Raw genomic sequence first — 22,531 nt, 5'->3', positions numbered from 1 at the left:
CAGAGCCTTTGTGTCGTCATTGTCTACAGGAACAGTGCCAGAAGACTGGAGGATAGCAAATGTTGTCCCCTTGTTCAAGAAGGGGAGTAGGGACAACCCTGGTAATTATAGACCGGTGAGCCTTACTTCTGTTGTGGGCAAGGTTTTGGAAAGGATTATAAGAGATAGGATTTATAATCACCTAGACAGGAATAATTTGAATAGGGATAGTCAGCACAGTTTTGTGAAGGGTAGGTCGTGCCTCACAAACCTTATTGAGTTCTTTGAGAAGGTGACCAAAGAGGTAGATGAGGGTAAAGCGGTTGATGTGGTGTATATGGATTTCAGCAAAGTGTTTGATAAGGTTCCCCATTGTAAGCTTTTGCAGAAAATACGGACACATGGGATTGAGGGTGATTTAGTGGTTTGGATCAGGAATTGGCTAGCTGTAAGAAAACAGAGGGTGATGGTTGATGGGAAATATTCATCCTGGAGTTCAGTTACTAGTGGTGTACCGCAAGGATCTGTTTTGGGGCCACTGCTGTTTGTCATTTTTATTAATGACCTGGATGAGGGCGTGGAAGGATGGATTAGTAAATTTGCGGATGACACTAAAGTCGGTGGAGTTGTAGACAGTGCGGAGGGAAGTGGCAGGTTACAGAGGGACATAGATAAGCTGCAGAGCTGGGCTGAGAGGTGGCAAATGGAGTTTAATGTGGAAAAATGTGAGGTGATTCACTTTGGAAGGAGTAACAGGAATACAGAGTACTGGGCTAATGGTAAGATACTTGGTAGTGTGGATGAACAGAGGGATCTGGGTGTCCACGTGCATAGATCCCTGAAAGTTGGCACCCAAGTTGATAGGGTTGTTAAGGTGGCGTACGGTGTGTTAGCTTTTATTGGTAGAGGGATTGAGTTTCGGAGCCAGGAGGTCATGCTGCAACTGTACAAAACTCTGGTGCGGCCGCATTTGGAGTATTGCGTACAGTTCTGGTCGCCGTATTATAGGAAAGATGTGGCAGTGTTGGAAAGGGTGCAGAGGAGATTTACCAGGATGTTGCCTGATATGGTGGGAAAATCGTATGAGGAAAGGCTGAGGGGCTTGAGGTTGTTTTCGTTAGAGAGAAGAAGGTTAAGCGGTGATTTAATAGAGGCATACAAGATGATCAGAGGATTAGATAGGGTGGATAGTGAGAGCCTTTTTCCTCGGATGGTGATGGCTAGCACGAGGGGACATAGCTTTAAATTGAGGGGTGAGAGATATAGGACAGATGTTAGAGGTAGGTTCTTTACTCGGAGAGTAGTAAGGGCGTGGAGTGCCCTGCAGCAGTAGTGACTCGTCAACATTAAGAGCATTCAAATGGTTATTGGATAAACATATGGATGATATTGGAATAGTGTAGATTAGAGGGGCTTTAGATTGGTTCCACTGGTCGGTGCAACATCGAGGGCCGAAGGGCCTGTACTGCGCTGTAGTGTTCTATGTTCTAAGGTGCTCCCTAGACATTGGCATTTTGCCCCTTGGGCAGTGCCAGGGGGCTCAGGCTGGCACAACCAAGGTGCCAATGGCCAGAGGACAGCCCCCTCTTGCTGCCTGACCCCCGGGGGGGAGCCCCGATTTCCATCCTTCATTCCAGCGTTGTCAAGCCACTAGCTCCCTGTTAATGAGGAGCTACTGTAAACCCTGCTGGAGTGAAATACTCCTAGCAGGGTGGGAGGGGCTTAATCACATTTAAATATTTCAATGAGCCCTGAATGTGTAATGCAGCTCCACGCCTATTTCCAGCACGAAGCTGATGGCACCAGAAATCTGGTGCTGGGAGAGGCACTTAGGGCCAGACACCCAGCACGGATCGTGCTAATCCAGCCCCGCTGAAATCTCCCAGCCCGCTAAAAGATTAGCGCAGCAGTATGGAAGAATTTCGCCCCAATGTTGCACTAAAAGTACTGTCAAAATGGATCCACACAATCAATATTCACAGAAAAATAACCTTGGAAAATCAGCTGACGGGTTTCTTCCTTGTATTGTATTAATTAGACATACACAAATGGACAAAACTTCATGCATTTTGTTTTTCCCACTGCAATTTGTAGGTATTTATCTCAAAATGTGAAACTGAGGTGTTAAAATGGGGGCAGAGCCCTGCTTGAATAAGATTCATACAATTTGGAGACGCAGAGTCACCAGACACTCCTGACTGCAGTTTGTTTGCCTTCTGCAAATTTTGTAGTTTGTGTGTTAGAAGAATTTCTGAACTGAAGATGATTCCATGGCAATATTAAGTGACTGGGGTGATTTATTTAAGTTTTTATTTATATAACATACAAAAATTCTTACTATCTCATTCAATTATATGTATTGATTGATTTTTTTTTTCCTGAACTGGCTTTTTGAAGCATATTCAGCATCTCCTTCAGTCACTATAATCAAGATAGAAAGTTCACCATTTGGCATTAATGAGCACGACCCTGTGTTATATCACCCTGACACAGGGTTTTTTTTTTAAAGTACTGGCTGTCCAAAGATATTTTTATATACTTTGGAAAGATTTAAAATGTTAATTAGGAATGTGTATTGAAAATCATGTTCACTCATGGCTTACTAAGAGTATTGTATTATTTTCCAAAAAAAACCTTTGGAAACCAATAGAAAAAACCTGTTCACTTTATGGTGAGTTTGCATTTTCTAAAAACCCTCTTGCCATTCAGGAGAAGAATAAACATTGTGTGGAATTTTATCCATTGGGAGTTATTACATTTTGACAGGTTGGAACATTAAAAATATTCACGGACGAAGCTTTGATTGTTGAATCTTAAAATTGCACTCAGCTAGAGTCACAGTTTGCTACACATCTGTGTACGCAACATTCCTTTTTCATGCCTCAAGTAGCAATTTTAAAATCGGGAATTCAGCACAAAAATAATGCACCAAAAATGGAAGAGGAAAATACTTTGTGCACATCTCATTTGTAAGTAGTTATATTTTCCTTTAGGAAGAATCACGATTCAAAATATTGACATGATGACGATCTAAATGGCACTTCAACTGTGCTTGGTTTGGATTTAAATGAATACTACATTAAAGTAAACACACATGATTCAAATTTACATGCTTCTGATGACCATTGTAGGATAGCTCTGCGATGTCTATATGTTCATCCACACTCGAGTGCACTGACCAGAAAGACCTGCGGCAGGATTCTCCAGTCCCGCTGCACTGAAAAAATATTTGGCTGAGTGCAAAATTCTCCATCCTCTGGCAGCAGCAACGGGGCGTGAACAGCCGGTGTTTACATGATTACATCATATAGATTGATACCACGAGATGGCTCACACTTGTACTGTTGAAAAACTGTATATTTTGCCTTCCAAAAGTACAGTTGACTTAGTTGAGTATCAAACTCGGTAGCAATGTTGTAGTGAATCCAAATATTTTGTGGTTTTTATACTACTGCTTATAATTATATATGCAGCATTAGACCATGTCTTTTCACACTCTACTTTGGAACTTGAGGCTTTAGCATAGCACAAGCTTTACGGAATCACAATTTGTAGGTAATTGCCATTTGATCATTTAAATCAAATTCTAAGTAACAAGTACAAATGACTTTCCAATTGAACAAGCCCTGAAAGAAATCTTAACTAATAGAATGCTGCTTACGTCTGTCATTCTCCTCTTCCCTTCCTAAAAAGTGTCTGATCGCTCTCCAGCACAGAATAAATTATAGCCTTGCCCTGCAGGAAATTACAGGCAAAAGCTTGCACCCTCATTTTTAACACACACTCGTGACACCAGAGTACTATGTCGCCCTCTGCTGCTGTAATTTTGATATTTTTCCTATTTCATTGACTCTATTTTATAAAAAATGTGAAAAAAATACTTTGGCTTCTTTCTGACTACATGAGTAATTGTGCCATAAAGAACAAGAAGGTCCTAAATTAATCTTGTCTCTTCTCAGCCAAGACAGCAGTCATGATGCTAATCAAATCAAATCTTAGCCCAGTGTTTATGAAGAAGAAAGGTTGGCCAAATAACTCTTGTTGAAAATACATGGATTTAGCGACCTTCTGAGGCTGTACCATGCACTCTGGGGTAAATTAGCCTACCACACTTTCCAGGCATGCAAGTTTGGAAAAAGTCTAGATGGGTTGAAACCTAAAGTTTATTTATTAATCACAAGTAAGACTTACATTAACACTGCAATGAAGCTACTGTGAAATTCCCCTAGTCGCCACATTCTGGCGCCTGTTCGGGTCAATGCATCTAACAAGCACGTCTTTCAGACTGTGGGAGGAAACCGGAGCACCCGGAGGAAACCCACGCAGACACGGGGAGAACGTGCAGACTCCGCACAGACAGTGACCCAAGCCGGTAATCGAACCCGGGTCCCTGGTGCTGTGATGCAGCGGTGCTAACCACTGTGTCGCTCACCTGAGACCACAAAAGGTGACAATACCATCAGGTGGAACAGGGAAGAACATTGTGGGGAGGAAATAATAATCATATTAGCTGCATTTATTTTTCTTGTAAAGAAATTGCTTCTTTCCATCTTTAAGAATTTGTACATCGGGATATTTACTTGCAATCCAAGGGTAAATTTTGAAATAATGTATGCTGTTGCTGAGGCCTTGCACTCAGAATTCATGGATCCCAGGATTTGAATCCTAGAATCAGAGGCAAAACATACCTCATATTGTTCACAATGCATTTATTCATGTGAGAATTGTGCAGTCTTGTGATGAGCACTGCATATGTGCATCTGAAAGGTCACAGTTTGACTTTATCCCTAGTTTACAGTATTTAGTATATAGCAGTGATTTTGCCATTGTTAATTTTTGTGCAGCTGCACAGTACTTCACAGTATGTTAATACAACTGAATTTAAAACTAACTTTTCAATTTCCTAGTCTGAGATTCTTTTCATTTGGTAGCTACCTCAGTCAGTTATTAGTGAGGGAAGAATTTAGCTGGTGTATCTGCTTCAGCACTTGCCAGGCTGTGGTTTTTCCTTCCACTAAAGTGAATGTTTGGGGAATTGCAACGGAAAACCCTGTCCATTGTGTCTATTTTTCAAAAATAGAAGTAACTTGGGAACTGTTGGTAAGCTGTTGCTTCCTTGGGTGAAAGAAAGTTAATATTTTATGATCTATGATTGATATGAAATATGGAAAACCTATGGCTTAATACAACAACATCGCAGTAATGTTCCCTAATGTAACTTGTGCTCCAATTGAATATGCACCATTAAGAAACATAATTGGTGAGACTGTTTTTCTCCATAGTGTTCAGACAAATCTATTTTTAGCTCTTTAAAAATACGGTTCAGTGATGTTTTCCACTCTGATTTGTGCATGTTTTTCAATGAATGCAACAAAAAAGTCTACCATCCTTCTATTATCTTTTTTGAGAATGACAGTAAAATTGATTAGGCTAGAGTAATTTTTGCATCATTCGCAACTCCTCAAATACTGAAACAGTCCATGTCCAAATGCAGCAAGACCTGGATAATATTCAGGTTTGGGCTGACAAATAGCAAATAATATTCGTACCTCAAATGCCAGGCAATGACCATCTCCAACAAGAGAGGATCTAACCATCGCCTCTTAACATTCAATGACATTACCATTGCTGAATGCCCTACTATCAGCATCCTGAGGGTTAACATTGACCAGAAACTGAACTGGACTAGCCAAATAAATACTGTGGCTGCTAGAGCAGATCAAAAGCTAGGAATCCTGCATCAAGCAACTCATCTCCTGACTCTGCAAAGCCTGTCCACCATCTACAAGGTACAAGTCAGGTGTGTGATGAAATACGATGCGCTTGCCTTGATGAGTGCAGTTCCAACAATGTTCAAGAAGCTCAACACCATCTAGGACAAAGCAGCCCATTTGATTGCCACCCCTTCCACAAGCATTCAATCCCTCTTCAACTGACGAACAGTGGCAGCTGTGCCTACCATCTACAAGATGCACTGCAGAAACTCGCCAACGTTCCTAAGGCAGCACCTTCCAAATCCACGACAACTACCATCTAAAAGAACAAGAGCAGCAGGTATCTGTCGCTGGGTCAAAATCCTGGAACTCCCACCCTAACAGCACTGTACCTATACCAAAGGGATTGCAGCAGTTCAAGAAGTGAGCACACCACCACCTTCTCGAGGGCAACTGGGATGGGCAATAAATGCTGACCTTGCCAGCGACACCGACATCCAGAAATGCATTTTTTAAAAAAATAATGGCACATGAAATGGAAAACAGTCGTGGAATTTGTGTGGCTTCACCATCAGCACACAGTGATATGTTGTTCTAAAACTTTTCTACAAATAGATACCATGCTGGGCGTTTTAATTCGTCACCAGAATTGCTTGGTCAAACCTTCTGTTTTAAACTAACTAACTTTGTCCACTTGTCAATGTTATATGTAATTCAGTAGTTACGGATAAGTTGACGCATGGAGTGGCAAGTTATTCGTCGTGTATTTCTTCGTGATGTGTTAAAACGATTTTAAATATTTTGCAGGCCAGACAATGCAGTACCAGGCGATGTTTTGGTACTAACAAAACCACTTGGGACTCAAGTAGCAGTTGCTGTGCACCAATGGCTTGATATTGTGAGTATTTGTACACCAATAGTAATGCAGTATTTTGCTTTTTAGCTGTTTGATTAGATAATTTAGTTATTTATGCCCTCCTTCCACCAAAAAATAAGTAGACACTGTTAATTTTCATAATTCAACTTAAACTGTGTTCAAGTCAGAATACTACTTTTTGCAACTGTGGTGCTGGACAAGCACTGTTATTACCATGGTTGCAATAAGATGATCTTTCTTATTTTTTGTTTGTTTGCATTAACTTAAATAGTTCTACACTTGTTTATCACTAACCACTTGAAAACAATCCATTTTGAGGTATTCTGGTGGTTGAATGCACAGATAACATGCTATTTGTGGGTAATTTTAGGAATTTGCCTTTCGTGGAGATTTGCCTGCTTTGCAGTGTTCATCGAAAATTCAAGCTTGATGCTGGGAGTGCATGTTCATAAAATTATTCCTAATATAAAGAAGGTATTTTCAGTATAATTTCATGATGACTGTTCCATGTTTTTATAAACAGCCAGAAAAATGGAATAAGATTAAGCTTGTTGTCACTCAAGAGGATGTGGAGTTGGCTTACCAGGAAGCAATGATGAATATGGCACGTTTGAACAGAACCGGTATGCCCTGAGTGATTTGTTCCATTGTTGATAACAGACACAATAAGAATATCAAATAATTTTTCCTTCAAGACAATAAGTCTCATCCTACTTGAGAATGTTTGCTAGACTAAAACTTCAGAACAATTGTATATACGCTATTATTGCTAGTCTCTTCAATAATAAATAGATTGCTTGTATTCTGTGTGAAAACAGAACTTGTTGCTATTTCTCTGGCATCCCCAGCTTTGTAAGAAATGTGAGAATGTTCATTAACTTCAGCTGCAGCATGGTTATCAATATCATCGCTGAGTTAGGTCAAACACGTCCTCTCTCTCCCTCTCTTTCCCCCCATTTGTAGACTTGCTGAAGTGAGAAGACAACCGTAACATGTTATTTAGCATGCTGAAATTGTAGCTCTAGCTTTTTGCTTTTATCATTTATCTCCTTTCTGGCCACAATAGGGGGTGTAGCTAAGCACAGGCCTATCATTGTTAGAATTAAAACTGTCCTACGTCGACCCAGAACAATCAAATGCTTCTCCTTTCTGAAAAGAGCTTAGTGAAGAACTTTTGAAGTTGAAACACAAAATTAATATTCACTTAAAATATAATTACTAAATCATGCATGACTAAATATAATTACTATATAATGGATTATTAGTCCAGACCTCTGGATTACTGGTTCAGCTACATAATTTCGGCACTACCATATCTTCAGATTGAAGGAGTGCCAATTTGAATGTATCTGAAGCACAACTAGTTTAGTTTAGCCATCTATCACCAAAACGGGCCTCACTCTTCTCTGCCAAAACTGATCACTACTCAATGCAGTATGCAACAAATCCAAACAGCGATGGAGAAATTTTGGACTTAGCTTGAGGGAATGAAACTGGGCAAGTCAAAGGGGAATCAATGGGAGCAAGCACTTTGGTAATGATCATAATTCAGTTATGATTTAGCACAGTTATAGAAAAGGACAAAAATAGACTCAAGTTCTCCAGTGAGAGAGGCCAGTTTTACTAAGCTCTGTGGTTCAGAAAAAAAGTAGACTTTAACAGCTAGTTGAAGTTAAATCAGTGTTGGAGCACTGGCAGGCATTCAGTAGACTATATGGTTCATGGATTGTCTATGTACCACAAAGGAAAAAAGTTGGAATTCCCAATGCCAATGTGCATACAAGGAGGATAATGTCAGATATGGAGAACTCAAAACTACAAAGTGCTCAGAAATGCAGAAACAAAATGAAAATTGGAAAAGTAAACATAAGGCATGAAAAAATGTTCGAAGTAAAGTCAAGGAAACTCCAAATATTACAGAATTGCACATTGCAGAAGGAGCAATTTACCCAGTTACACTCCCCATCTTCTCCTTATGGCTTTGCACATTCTTCCTTTTCAGATAACAATCCAATTCCCTCTTGAATGCTTCAATAGAATCTGCCTCCACCACTCTCAGGCAGTACATTCCAGATCTTAACCACTCGCTGCGTGAAAAAGTTTCCCTTGCTTCTTTTGTCAGTCGCCTTAAATCTTTGATCTTCTACCAATGGGAATTATTTTCCCTATCTCCTCTGTCCAGACTTTGAATACCTCTATCAAATCTCCTCTCAACCTCTCTTCTCCCAGGAAAACAATCCCATTTTCTCCAATCTATCTACATAATGGAAGTTCCTTGTCCCTAGGAATCATGCTCATGAATCTTTTCTGCACTCATTTATTGCCTTGATATTTTTCCCAAAGTGTGGTGCCCAAAACTGGATGTAGTTTTCGTACTGAGGCAGAACCGGTGGTCTGTACAATTTTAGCATAATATCTTTGCTTTATACCAGGCTTGTCCAACCTTTTCATGTGGGGAGTAAGCACATTTCAAAATGTTTCTCACTCAAGGCTGATGAGCAAATTTCAGAAAGATAGTTTAGCACATTAAACATGAATTTCAAAAACAAGACGCCCGTATAAAAAGAAACAACTTGCTGAGCAAAAAGACAATGAGTAATAAATAAAGCTGAGGATTAGAGAATAATAGGGTGAGTTTGTGTTTCCAGTTCACTCCCAGTCTCAGGGTAATCAATCGCTCACCTTCCTTTGCCCACAGTGAGAGTGGATGAGAACCATGAGACTGGGAGTGAGCTGACTTATGGACGCACGCTATCCCCACACACGCAAACACTTTTCCGTCACACTCTTTCCTTCTCTCCCCTATCACTATCTCCCCCTCTCACTCTCCTCCTCTCTGTCCCCCTTGCCCCCTCTGCCCCTTGTTTGGTTAAATTGAGGTTTTTAGCACAATCAAAACATTACCAACCCATTCTCAAATTATCCAATTCATAAGTTTTTAATAATTTGAATGTTTCTAAAACAAAATGACTTCAGGGGGTTCATTTTCAGCTGTACAGTACATACTGTTTATCTCGATCCATTTCTTAGCCAGTAAAGGAGAGGTTTCAGCCACGCACTTAGAACAGGCTTGCATTTCAAATGCACTAAACTTTGAAATCCATGTGACGTTTAAACACCAATGTTGGCCATCATGTCTAAAGTGTGACTTATTTGCTCAAGTGTTCAAATATATTATTTATATTCAAGTCTGCAACATGTCTGCAAGCAGGTTACAGTACATGCCTCTTAATGCAGCAGCATTTCTGATACTTTCTGTTTTACAGCTGCTGGCCTTATGCACACCTTCAATGCACATGCAGCCACAGATATTACAGGCTTTGGGATTCTTGGGCATGCTCAGAACCTGGCAAAACAGCAACGGAACGAAGTGTCATTTGTAATACATAATTTACCAGTCCTTGCTAAGATGGCAGCTGTGAGCAAAGCATGTGGGAATATGTTTGGGTTGATGCATGGCACTTGCCCTGAAACCTCAGGTAATTATTAATATTATTTTTGAAAATGGATGAGTTTTTAATATTTATATTATACCCCTAGAAATTACAAAGCACAGTTTACATAGGTAGGCAGACAGGCATGTACATTTTTGCAATGTGCGGTAATTGAGTGTCAGCTTGGCTTAGTTGACTCCAATTCCAAAACAAGAGTTAAATTCATAATCTAGTCTGACGCCCCCAGGGCAGTCTGACTGATGTGTTTCACAGAATCATAGAAACCCTACAGTGCAGAAAGAGGCCATCTGGCCCATCGAGTCTGCACCGACCACAATCCCACCCAGCCTCTACCCCCATATCCCTACATATTTACCCGCTAATCCCTCTAACCTACACATCTCAGGACACTAAGGGGCAAAATTAACATGGCCAATCAACCTAACTGAGATGCTGTCTGCCTGAAAAGGAAAGACATGGATTTGTATAACGTTCCTCACGATCACAGGACATTTCAGAGCGCTTTAGTCAATGAATACTTTTGAATTGTGGTCAGAGGTGTAATATAAGAAACACTGCAGCCAATTTATACACAGCAAGTTCTATGAACAGCAAATGTGAAAATGAGCGGGTAACCAGTACTCCCTCAGTACTGAGCTGGATTGTCAGTCTTGATTTTTGGAGTGAGAGTTCAACCCGGAAGTTTCTGATTCAGGTGGGAAGCATGAAAAATAGGAGCTGGATGCGAACATTCGGCCCTTTAAGCCTTCTCCATCATTCATTATGATCATGGCTGATCATTCAAGTTAAAAGCCTGATCCCGCCTTCCCCCACACCCCCTCCCCCCATAGCCTATAGAAACAAGTGAGAGTGCTGCCAACTGAGCCATGCTGACGCTGGATATTTAACATCCTGCTGTTTGAAGAACTGGGAGCCCTGGTGTCTTCGCTGAAAGTTCTTTGTCAGAAATAGAATAAGTTGTCATTCAACTCATTTTTGTTCCATTTTAAAGGTAGAGATTTCCGTTGCGCAGAGTCTCTGTGCTTCAAAAAATAGCAACAATTTGATCGAGCTATATAAATGCCAGTATCTTGTTTCTATGACATAGACTTGAACAAATGGAAAACTGTGTTGATTTTGATTTTTCAGCCTCGCGCTTTTCAAACAGTATCACGGCACTTTTATATCAGATAGCACTTGGCCTTGTTATTTAACTCAGAGCCTGTTTTTGTGATACTTTTGGTGTGGTACCTGAATCAGTGGTACTGACTCATTTTAATGAGTCCTATTTGTCTTTTCCTGACTCTACCTGCTCACCTGAAGGTGCTCACACTTGCTGAATTGTAATTTAATTGGTGCTAGCCATCTTCTAATTGATTGCCCAAATAAGCACTCTTCACATTTGAGCCTGGAGAAATATGAATGCTGTTCAATTCTGGGGTTTTGAAACTGAACAAAACACCGTCCTCCTCCTTCATGTTTGTATTTGCAAGCTTCCTGGTAGGGATCCCTAAATGGTGAGTGGGAGCAGGAATTCCGACTGTTTCTCGGCATATGGCACATATCTACCCATATTAACAATGGGTAGATATAGAGAACCCATTTATAAAGGCCCTATAATTACACAAGCATATATTCCTTCAACTTTTGCTATTACCATACTCTGATAGTGACATAAGATGCTGACCTGTGAAATATGTTTATTGGCAGGAGGCCTTTTGATTTGTCTTCCACGGGAACAAGCAGCTCGATTTTGTGCAGAAATAAAATCACCAAAATATGGCGAAGGTTATCAGGCATGGATAATTGGAATAGTGGAAAAGGGCAATCGTAGTGCCAGGATCATTGACAAACCACGGATCATCGAAGTAGCTCCAACAGTTGCAACGCAAAATGTCAATCCAACTCCTGGTGCCACGTCTTAAAAGAAAAAAATGCACATAGAAACGGTGACATTTATTGCAGTTCTGATGCCATCCCAAGCAACTTTTTAAATTTAACTTGTCTGCCAAGTGTCGGCCATTTGGCAGATCATGCGTGGATATAAAAATAAATCCATTGCCTTGTTTTTCTGTTACATTAACTGAAGATACACCTAATACTACGGCAGCTTCTAAGTTGAGAACTTAATATCCAATACTGTTGATTCATTTTGAATCTTTAGACACTTACTGTCTGTGCTGCATAGGCTCTCTTAAAGTGCTTCATGTAGAGCACACCTTACCAACGGCAGTGCAGCAGCATTTCATTTGTCTGGTCACTATATTAGATGAAAACTACTTGTCAGCAAATTTGTTGCCTTGAAAGCTTTTCAGAAGGGGTTACAGTTGTTATAACGATTAATGGAATGCAGCAGTTTGCATGATTTCATTTGGTCTTTGGTTTGTAATGTTTTTTCACACAGTTAAGATGTAATGTTAGTGTTGACTTTATTCAGTTGATCTGTCTGTAAAAACGAGTAGGTCCTCTGTGCTATATTCGCATGGCCAGCACTTCACTTGGAAGAAAAGTATTTCTTTCCAATATGGTATAAATCTTAAACAATAATGTTATCATGGTATGTTTTCTATTTTTTTGTAGCAAACACAGATGTATGTGCTAGTTTACACTGTGGTTCGCTGTTTTATCATGCAGAAAATGTTGCAGACCAAACGAAAGGCTACTGTAAAATACTCTAAGATTGAAGCTCAGATTGAACTACACTATGACTTTTTTAAAATATAATCAATTATGTTGACATTATGTGCTGTGGTTATTAGTGTTTAATACATTTTATATTTTGTAAAGTGATATCTGCATCTGCTTTTCTATAAATACAAATAATCTTTAGCATAATGCTGCTTAGCTTTTATTTTTTTAATTAAGTTCCATTGATTCTCTACTATTCTGTTGAACTATATTGCCGGTGTCACATCTTGAAGTTTAACATAGTATTCTGATGAATATTTGAAGTTTTTCCTCTTCTCCCCCCACCTTCTTGTATGTTACTTTATTTGTAAGCACACGCCTTTGTTTCTGTATCGGATATTTTAAAAGTGTATTAAGATTGGGATTTTGTTACTTGGGGCCTTTTATTTGCTGCTTCACCACCTCCCCTCACCTCTTTCCAATAGAAGTTTCACTTAGCACAATAACCCAGTTCATTAAATTGGAGATTTGTTGAAACGGTTGTTGATTTTATTTTTCCTATCTCCCTGCCACTCTTGTATTAAGTTATTTTGATTAATTTGTTCATTAAGGCAATTTTCAGCAATGCAGTAATGCAATAAAAAACTGTGACTTGGGCTGGTGCAGAATTCCATGTGGAGCTTTTGAGTGGAACAGATTTATTTGTTCTAATGTGTGCTAACTTCATGATGAAGTACATATGTGTCTGTGTTTAGTCATCCATATTTGAGAACTTGGATCCTTAAGGAATTGAATTTTTTAAAAACAGTTCTCTTCAAATAGAAGAGTAATGCTGTCTACGTGCTGGAAGTTTTCCATGACATCTGTTAGTGCCATGATTAACTGAAATGTGTGTCTGTGATAGCACACAGTCATTCCGTCTGTTTACTTGACCATTATTTCCCCAAAAAACAGTAATAAGCTTGCCCTATAATAGCAACAATTGGCACCCACTAAAGACATTTTAACAAAACATGAGCAAACAGATGGCCGAGTGGAAAAGAAAGATCACAGGATCGACACATGGTGCATGTGGAACTAGATGTTTACATCAGTCTTAGCAAATGATGTGTTAACAAATTTAGAATCTAGTTGTTCATTCAGCAGCCTCGCTTCATCTTTCTGGGATTTTTGGGTATAACATGTCTCTGGGAAAATCCATATCATTGCAAATGATCTGAAAAATGTGCTGGTTTGGTGCATTGACCCGAACAGGCGCCGTAGTGTGGCGACTAGGGGAATTTCACAGTAACTTCATTGCAGTGTTAATGTAAGCCTTACTTGTGACTAATAAATAAACTTTTAACTTTATTTTTTGATACTAGGTACTGGTGTCAGATGACACAACCCAGTTGTGAGAGTGAGTTTGCATTTCCTCAGTTGGGTACTGTGATCATATTTTAGGTACAGCCCCTCACCTGTTCTGTCAAAGCGTTATACCTGAATGGTTAATATTTTTCTTATTTCTCCACAGATGCTACCTTTCCTGCTGAGTGATTACAGCAATTTCAGTTTTTCTTCCCCATTTCCAGCATCAAAAGTATTTTGTCTTTAAGGAACAATGCTGTATGCACCTAGATAGCCCACTTAGTGAGTTCCTCGTGATACAAATCTCTTGAATATTATTTTAAACTTTTGAATCATTGCATTGATTTTATTCATAATTTACTTTTTAAAAACATATGCATTGATACAACTGGTGCCTTTCTGGTTGACACCCATGGGTTGGAGGTGTTTTTGAATTTTATTTTATTGCTTGTGTTTCTTAAGTCGGTGCCAGTTTGCTACTTGAATGGTACGAGTCAGTCAGCATGCCAACTTGTTCAAGGAATTCAATTTTGTTCTATACAGTTGCCGATGACATTCTATTAATAGCTATCTTCCAAGCCTGATGCCTAACGTAATATTTGAGAAAACCCAAGGATTGAAATGACATATGCCATAATTTTAAGCAAATGTGAAGAGGCGTTGATGCGGTTTCATGTATTTCTTTGGGCTTCCAAAGTAACTGAGGACTGCAACAGACTGAATGTTGCCTTGATTTGTTTTTTTTTTACAGAAACGGAGCATGAACCTGGGAATTGTGGACCAAAAGCGAAAACGCTGGAAAATCTCAGCAGGTCTGGCAGCATCTGTAAAGAGAGAAAAGAGCTGACGCTTCAAGTCCAGATGACCCTTTGTCAAAGGCTTTGACAAAGGGTCATCTGGACTCGAAACGTCAGCTCTTTTCTCTCCTCACAGATGCTGCCAGATCTGCTGAGATTTTCCAGCGTTTTCTTTCTTGGTTTCAGATTCCAGCATCCGCAGTAATTTGCTTTTATCCTGGGAATTGTAGAGACCGTTTGCCTTAACATCAGTGTTGGGAGAAATGCCCAAGAGCATTCTAGAGAATGCTATCCATGTTCATCTAAATAATGCTAAAGCTATAAGAAAAAAAATGATGTGATGTTTGGTTTTTTTAAAAAAATGGCTGTGCCTTAGAAATCTTAAATTCTGCATAGGTTTTTTTTGAGAAGGGTAATCCAGTAGATTCTCCATTGTATAATTTTTGCTTGCTTATTAATACTGCAGTTCTTGAATCTAATAGTAAAATTACCATCTTTTAAAAAAGAATCTAACCATTGAAACTTGTCAAATAGAATTTGCAAAAGGTAATCCAGTGGATTCAGATCTACTTGTTTTCTGAAAAAGGTAAAGTTTTAAAGGTAAAAAGAATTTATCAAGATTGAATCCTACCTCCTGTTTGAAGAGAACCACATTTAATGTGGATGACCCAGAAGCCATCTGGATGTAAGCATCTATTGAGAATAAATGCTAATTGTTCCTGGAAATTTGTTTCAATTCATGAATAAGTCAGCCTTCTTTATAAGCTTCGGGCCAGCTGGACAAAGGACTGCAGCAACGTGCATCGGAGTTCTGACAAGCCAAATGTTTAAAGGGTTTTTTGTCTGAAATAAGCCGCTTTATAGACCAGTATTTTGTTGAAGATTTTGGAAAATCAAATGCTGGTCGATTGCTCCACATTGAGCTTAAAAGCACCTTTGTAAATCAAGAGACCAAATAAAGAGTGGAAAAGATTGTACTTATCACTAATTTTGACCTCAAAATAAAATCTGAAAATTGTGGACACAAATGCAAGTGTACGATTATAATTTCATTTTTTTCTTCTTTCACCCGTTTGTGGACGTTTTAATGCTCTAACACCTGACACGCACGCATAGAAACTAGTTTGCAGATTAATCACCACCCTCCAACCTACTTATCAAAGGAAGATTGCATTTAATGTTTGATTCGTCTTAGATAAGTCAGAGGAATACTGCTGAGGTTGTTCTATTTATCTCATTCAAAGGAATGATTTTCTCAGAACAGAATTTAAAATGTTTTTTTGCTGCAGAAATTTTGGTCCTGGGCGACAGAGGCTGTTGGTTTCTGACGATGCCTTTAGTCCATAAAGTCCCTAGGTAGAGTCCTCGGTAAACGGTAAGCTTTGACTTTTTTTAAATATTCATGGGATGTGGGTGTCGCTAGTTTGGTCAGCATTTATTGCCCATCCCTAATTGCCTTTCAGCTGAGGGCATTTAAGAGTCAACCACATTGCTGTAACTGTGGAGTCGCATGTAGGCCAGATCAGATAAGGATTTCCGATTTCCTTCCTTGAAGGACAGTAGTGAACCAGATGGGTTTTTACAAAAATCGACAGTGGTTTTGTGGTTTTCCTTAAACTTTTAATTCCAGATTTTTATTGAATTCAGATTTCACCATCTGCTGTGGTAAGATTTGAAGCCGGGACCCCAGAGCAGTACCCTGGGTCTCTGGATTACCAGTCCAGTAACAATACATCTATGCCACTGCCTCCCCTATTTATGACCTAAGAAATCTACCAAAGGGTTTGTGAACAGCTGAAAAAAGAGGCTGATGTTTTTAGTGATCTAGAATCAAACTGATTTCAGTAAGCAGGACAGCATAACAAATAGAAGCGGGACCATCAAGCCTCAGTCATTCAGTATCAACATGGCTGATCTATCTGAATTCCACCTTACTGCATTATTACCCCCTTATTCCTCAATTCCCATAGTAGCCAAAAATCTATCGAACTATTGAATATACTCAACGACACCATCCACAGCAGCTTGATGGAACTGACTCAATGGGGAGTGAATAACAAAAGATGAATTATTTGCAAATAACTATTACAAAGAGGTGGCTAATGAATAGGTTATTTGTAAATATTGAAGAGTTGTTACACAAATATGGTGAGAATATTAGAAAGATGAAGAATAGGCTAGAAGGACAAGTGAAGGGGAGTGGAAATGGTCGCATTGTGATATGGTAGCAATCGAGGACATAGACTAATCCATGAAGGTGCGTTTAAAACCCAGCAAAACAGTTTGTGAATTGTATTCAGTTAATTAAATAAATCTGAAATAAAATGGTGGTCTCAGTGACGGTGAAAAATTAGATCTTGGATTACCACAGAAATCCAGCTGGTTCACTAATTTCTTTTAAGGAAGGAAACTTGTCATCCTTACTTAGTCTGATCCATATGTGACTCCAGATCTGTGTTTGATTCTTGCCTGTCAAGCAAACCACTTGGTATGCTGATGGCATGTGGCCTAAGGAAGAACTGGTTAGCTTTTGGTGAAGGTGCCGATTCTGGATTTTTTTAAAGAATCTTTTACCATTGGGAGATGGAGCAAATTGTCTTTTTTAAGTGTTGAAGGTAGTTTTATTTAGAATGTTGTGGGTTGACTCAGCTGCTGTGGTGGAATTTGTCACAGCAGTCAAATCTAAGCAGAGTTTTCGGAGCAGGTTAGTAGATATGGGTTGGCCTGAAGCTGCCTCTGATAAGTTTTATTTTGCAGCATTGTAGTTACAGAGCATCAATCAAGGTGGGAGATGCCTCAAGGAGGGGCTGTGTAATTGTAATGATGTTGAGTTAACACAGTGTGGCAGAGGTATGGACTCAATTGAATGCCCTATTTTTTAAAATCTGTGTCTGGACTTCTTAATCTTGAGAAGGCTATTCAGTATATAATAAACATGTTCAAATAGATTGTGGGAAGCACGTGCATGTTCTGAGGACTGATAGAATGATATGGGGGGGGGGCAATTCTCCCAAAAAAATTCTGAGTGTCGAATTTGTGTAAAAATGGAGTAAATCATGCTGTTTTTTTAGCGGGAGTTTCAAAATGAATTTCCCACACTCTACAAAAGCAGTGCAGTGGGATGGGAGAATCGCCCGCATGGAGTGTACACATTGCAATATGGAAACTGCCATCCCAAATTGTGTCACAGACATGGTTGATGTCAGGATGGCTACATGGGCAATATCAGGTCAGATCTGTGTGGGAGGGCCCTGTTTGACATTTATTTTTACTTATTTATGGGATGTGGACATTGCTGGCCTCATCATAATAGAAGATTTCCTTCCTTTGGGAACAAATTCTTCTGTCCTTACCTGGTCTAGCCTACATATGACTCCAGACCCACAGCAATGTAGTTAACTCATAAATGCCCTAGTTTATATCAAACTGCTACAAAGTCAATAAAAAGGAAGGAAACTGGACAGACCACCCAGCATTGACCTAGGCACAGAAAGCAGCAAACCCAGCCTAAAGTCATCCTTACTAACATTTGGGGGCTTGTGCTGAATGCAGTAGACTTGGAACAGATCTAGCAACTCAAGCTGGGCATCCATGAGGTGCTGTGGGCAATAAGTAGCAGCAAAATTGTACTCAACCACAATCTAAACTCAGGGCCCAGAATATCCCCCACTCTATATTACCAAGCCAGGGGATGAACCCCAATTCAATAAGTTCATGCCAGGAGCAGCATCAGACATACCTAAAAATAGAGGATCAACCTGGTGAAGTTACAATACAGAACTACTTGCATGCCAAACAGCATAAGCAGTAAGTAATAGAGATTGGCAATTTCCACAACCAATCGATCAGATCTTCTGCAGTCCTGCCACATCCAGTTGTGAATGGTGGTGGATAATTACATAATTCACTGGGGTGAGGGGGCCTCACAAATATCTGCATCTTCAATGAGAAGTCCAGCAACATCAGTGCAAAAGATAAGGCTGAAGGTTTCACAACAAGCTTCAGCCAGAAGTGCCGAGTGGCTGATCCATCTTGGCCTCCTCCAGAGGTCCCCAGTATCATAGATGTCAGTCTTCAGCCAACTTAGTTCACTCCATGTGATGTCAAGAAATACCAGAAGGCACTGAATACTGCAAAGGCTATGGGCCGTCACAATATTCCAGCAATTCTATTGAAGGCTTGTGTTAAGAATTTGCCTTGCCCTCAGTGACCTGTTCCAGTACAGCTATAATATTGGCATCTACCTAGCAATGTGGAAAATTGCCCAACTATGTCCTGTACACAAAAAGCAGAAGAAATCGAACTCGCACAATTATAGTCCCATCAGTCTACTCTCGATCATGAATAAAATGATGGAAGAGGTCATCGAGTGTTATCAAGCCGCACTTGCTCAACAATAACTTGCTCAGTGACACTCAGTTTGGCTTCCATCAGGGCCATTCAGCTCATGACCTCATTACAGACTTGGTTCAAACATGGACGAAAAAAGGCTGAACTCCAGAGGTGAGGTGAGAATGACTGCCCTCGAATGAGTATGGCCTCAATGAGCCCGAGCAAAACTGGAGTCAATGGGGATTGGAGGGGAAAACCCTCCACTGGTTGAAGCCATACCTGGTATAAAGGACGATGCTTGTGGTTGGAGGTCAATCATCACGGTTCCAAGATACCATTGTGGGAGTTTCTCAGGGTGGTTTCCTAAGTCCAACCATCTTCAGCTGCTTAATCAATGACCTTCCTTCCAACATAATGTCTGAAGTGTGGATGTTTGTTCATAATTGTCGGCACCATTTGTAACTCCTCAGATACTGAAGCAGTCCATGTCCAAATATCCAGGGTTTGTGCCATACAAAGTGCCAAGCGGTGCCCATCACCAACAAAAGATAATCTAATCATCACTTCTTGACATTCAATTCATTACCATTGCTGAATCCCCCATCAATAACATCCTGGGAGTTACCACTGACCAGAAACTAAATTGGAATAGCTGTGTAAATACTGTGGCTACAGGATCAGGTCAGAGGCTGGGGATCTGGCAAGTAACTCACCTCCTTTCTCCCCAAATCCTGTCCACCAACTACAAGGCACAAGCCAGAAGTGTGATGGAATTCTCTCCACTTGCCTGGATGAGTGCAGCTCCAACAAACCTCAAAAAGCTTGACACCATCTAAAACAAAGCAGCCTGCTTGATTGGCACCCCTTTCACAAACATTCACTCCCACCATCATTGACGAACAGTGGCAGGCAGTGTGAACCATCTACAAGAGGTGCTCCAGGAACTCACCAAGACTCCTTAGCACCTTCCAAATTCATGACCTCTACCATCCAGAAGGACGGGGCAGCAGATATCTGGGAACACCACCACCTGGAGGTTCCCCTCCAAGTCACTCACCATCCTGACTTGGAAACATATTGGCCGTTCCTTCACTGCCACGGGGTCAAAATCCTGGAACTCCTCCTTTAACAGCACTGTGGGTGTACCTACACCACAGGTACTGCAGCAGTTCTAGAAGGTACCTAATTACCACCTTCTCGAGGGCAATTCGGTTTTGGGCAATAAATGCTGAGCCTATCCAGCGGTGCCCATATCCCATAAATGAATAAAAACATTCAACAGTAATGACTTCTATTTTGAAAATCTACAGCATGTAACATTTGTTTATTGGTGAGTGGTACATTATTCCTAAAATTGTGGGTGCATCTCTCTCTCACGCTCCTCCCTCGTCCCCACAGCTGCCCCTCTCTCCTAATCTTTACACAAGCTACAGTATTGAAATTCACATGAGAACTTTGGCCTTTTAGATGCAATACAATAGGGTGCCAAATAGTGGAACTGTTTGACAGGAAAAATAAGCACTATCAGGAGACTATAAGTTACTGTTTCTTATTCATTCATGGGACGTGGGTGTCACTGGTAAGGCCAGCATTTATTGGCCTTGAACTACATTCGTGAACTCAACTGAATGATTTGCTGGGCCATTTCGGGGGTTGGTTTCCTTCTTTAAAGGATTTCAGTGAACCAGATGAGTTTCTACAACAATCCAGTAGCTTTATAGTTGTTATTACTGAGAGTACCTTTTTTAATTCCAGATTTATTAATTAAATTCCCCATCTGCTGTGGTGAGATTTGAACTTGTCTCATCAGAGAATTTTACAAGTCCAGTAATTTAATGAGCAGGCTACATTACTGTGTAATGTTTCTCAAATATATTCTTCCGTATAGTGTTGCCATTTGGATTTGCCTATTGTAGCGTGACCTTGTTTTCCAAGCTGAAATATAAGAACACTAGAACTCAAGCCTACTTCATTGGCCGAAGGGCCTGTTTGTGCTGTAGTTTTTCTATGTTCTATGACTGATCTGATTGTGGCCTCGACTTGCTTTCCTGTCTGCGCCCCATTAATATCCCTATATCTTTTAAAAAGCATTTAGATAGTTACATGGGTACAATGGGTACAGAGGGATATGGGCCAAATGCGGGCAATTGGGATTAGCTTAGGGGTTTTTTTTAAAAAAAGGGTGGCATGGACAAGTTGGGCCGAAGGGCCTGTTTCCATGATGTAAACCTCTATGACTCTAAGCAGTCTTGCCAGCCTTTGTTGATCAAAATTGTGTCTCAATCAGCATTGAATATATTCAATGGCCTCTATTGCTCTCTGGGGAAGAGAATGCCACAGACTGATGACCTTCTAAGAGAAAACTTTTCTCCTCAATTGTCACAAATGTGAAACTCATTTTTAAACGGTGTCCCTTCGTTCTGGACTCCCCATCCTACCAAGTTCCTTTAGGATACAAAGGACAAAGAAAAATACAGCACAGGAACATGCCCTTCGGCCCTCCAAGCCTGTGCCGATCATGATGCCCGAACTAAACTTTAAAAAAAAACCTTCTGCCCTTACTCGATCCATACCCCTCTATTCCCTCCCTATTCATGTACCCATCCAGATGCCTCTTAAATGTTGCTAACATGCCTCCTGGCAGTGCATTCCAGGCACCCACCACTCTCTGCATGAAAAACTTCCCCCACACATCTCTCTCAAACTTTCCCCCTCTCACCTTGAACCCTGTGCACCCTTGTAATTGACACTTCCACCTGGGAAAAAGCTTCTGATTATTCACCCTGTCTATGCCTCTCATAGTTTTGTAGACCTCTATCAGATCTCCCCTCAACCTCTATCTTTCAAAAAAACAATCCTAGTTTATTCAGACTCTCCTCATCATCAACGTCCTTGAGACCAGGCAACATTTTGATGAACCTTCTTTGCACTTTCTCCAAAGCTTCCACATCCTTCCTGTAGTGTGATGACCAGAACTGCACGCAATACTCCGAATGCAGTCTAACCAAGATTTTATATAGCTGCAACATGATTTCCCAACTCTTGTACTCAGTGCCCCGGCCGATGAAGGCAAGCATGCCATATGCCTTCTTAATCAACTTGGCCAGCTGTGTTGCCACTTTTAGGGAACTGTGGACCTGCACGCCCAGATCCCTCTGTATGTTAAAATTCAGCAGTGGCTCAATTGGCAGCACAGTAACTCTCGGTCGGATGTTTGTGGGTTCAAGTCCCACAGGATTGAGAGTGTTGAGGCTGATATTGCTGTGTAGTGTTGCACTGAGACTGCCACTCTCATGTGATGTTGGCACTGGTGGCGATGCCAATCTTTGGATGAGATGTTGAATTTAGACCCTGCCTTTCTGCTCAGGTGGAAGTAAATGATTCCATGGTGCTATTTTGAAGAAGATCAGGAGAGTTCTCCCC

The 22,531-nt window shown here is 40.4% G+C and overlaps 1 protein-coding gene across 1 annotated transcript in view; it reads left to right on the top strand.

Annotated features, from left to right (window-relative positions):
- Positions 1-15,804, top strand: part of sephs1 (selenophosphate synthetase 1) — a 61,879-nt gene extending 46,075 nt beyond the window's left edge. Inside the window, exons 6-9 of the mRNA XM_078235975.1 lie at positions 6,501-6,591; positions 7,094-7,193; positions 9,837-10,049; positions 11,715-15,804. Of these exons, the coding sequence (XP_078092101.1) occupies positions 6,501-6,591; positions 7,094-7,193; positions 9,837-10,049; positions 11,715-11,929 (619 nt within the window). The 3' untranslated portion in view covers positions 11,930-15,804. The remainder of the gene's footprint in view (positions 1-6,500; positions 6,592-7,093; positions 7,194-9,836; positions 10,050-11,714) is intronic.
- The last annotated feature ends 6,727 nt before the right edge of the window (positions 15,805-22,531 follow it).

The sequence above is a fragment of the Mustelus asterias genome, chromosome 19 (genome assembly GCF_964213995.1).
Source record: "Mustelus asterias chromosome 19, sMusAst1.hap1.1, whole genome shotgun sequence".
NCBI classification, from domain to species: Eukaryota; Metazoa; Chordata; class Chondrichthyes; order Carcharhiniformes; family Triakidae; genus Mustelus; species Mustelus asterias.
This window is presented reverse-complemented; position numbering and strand designations above follow the sequence as displayed.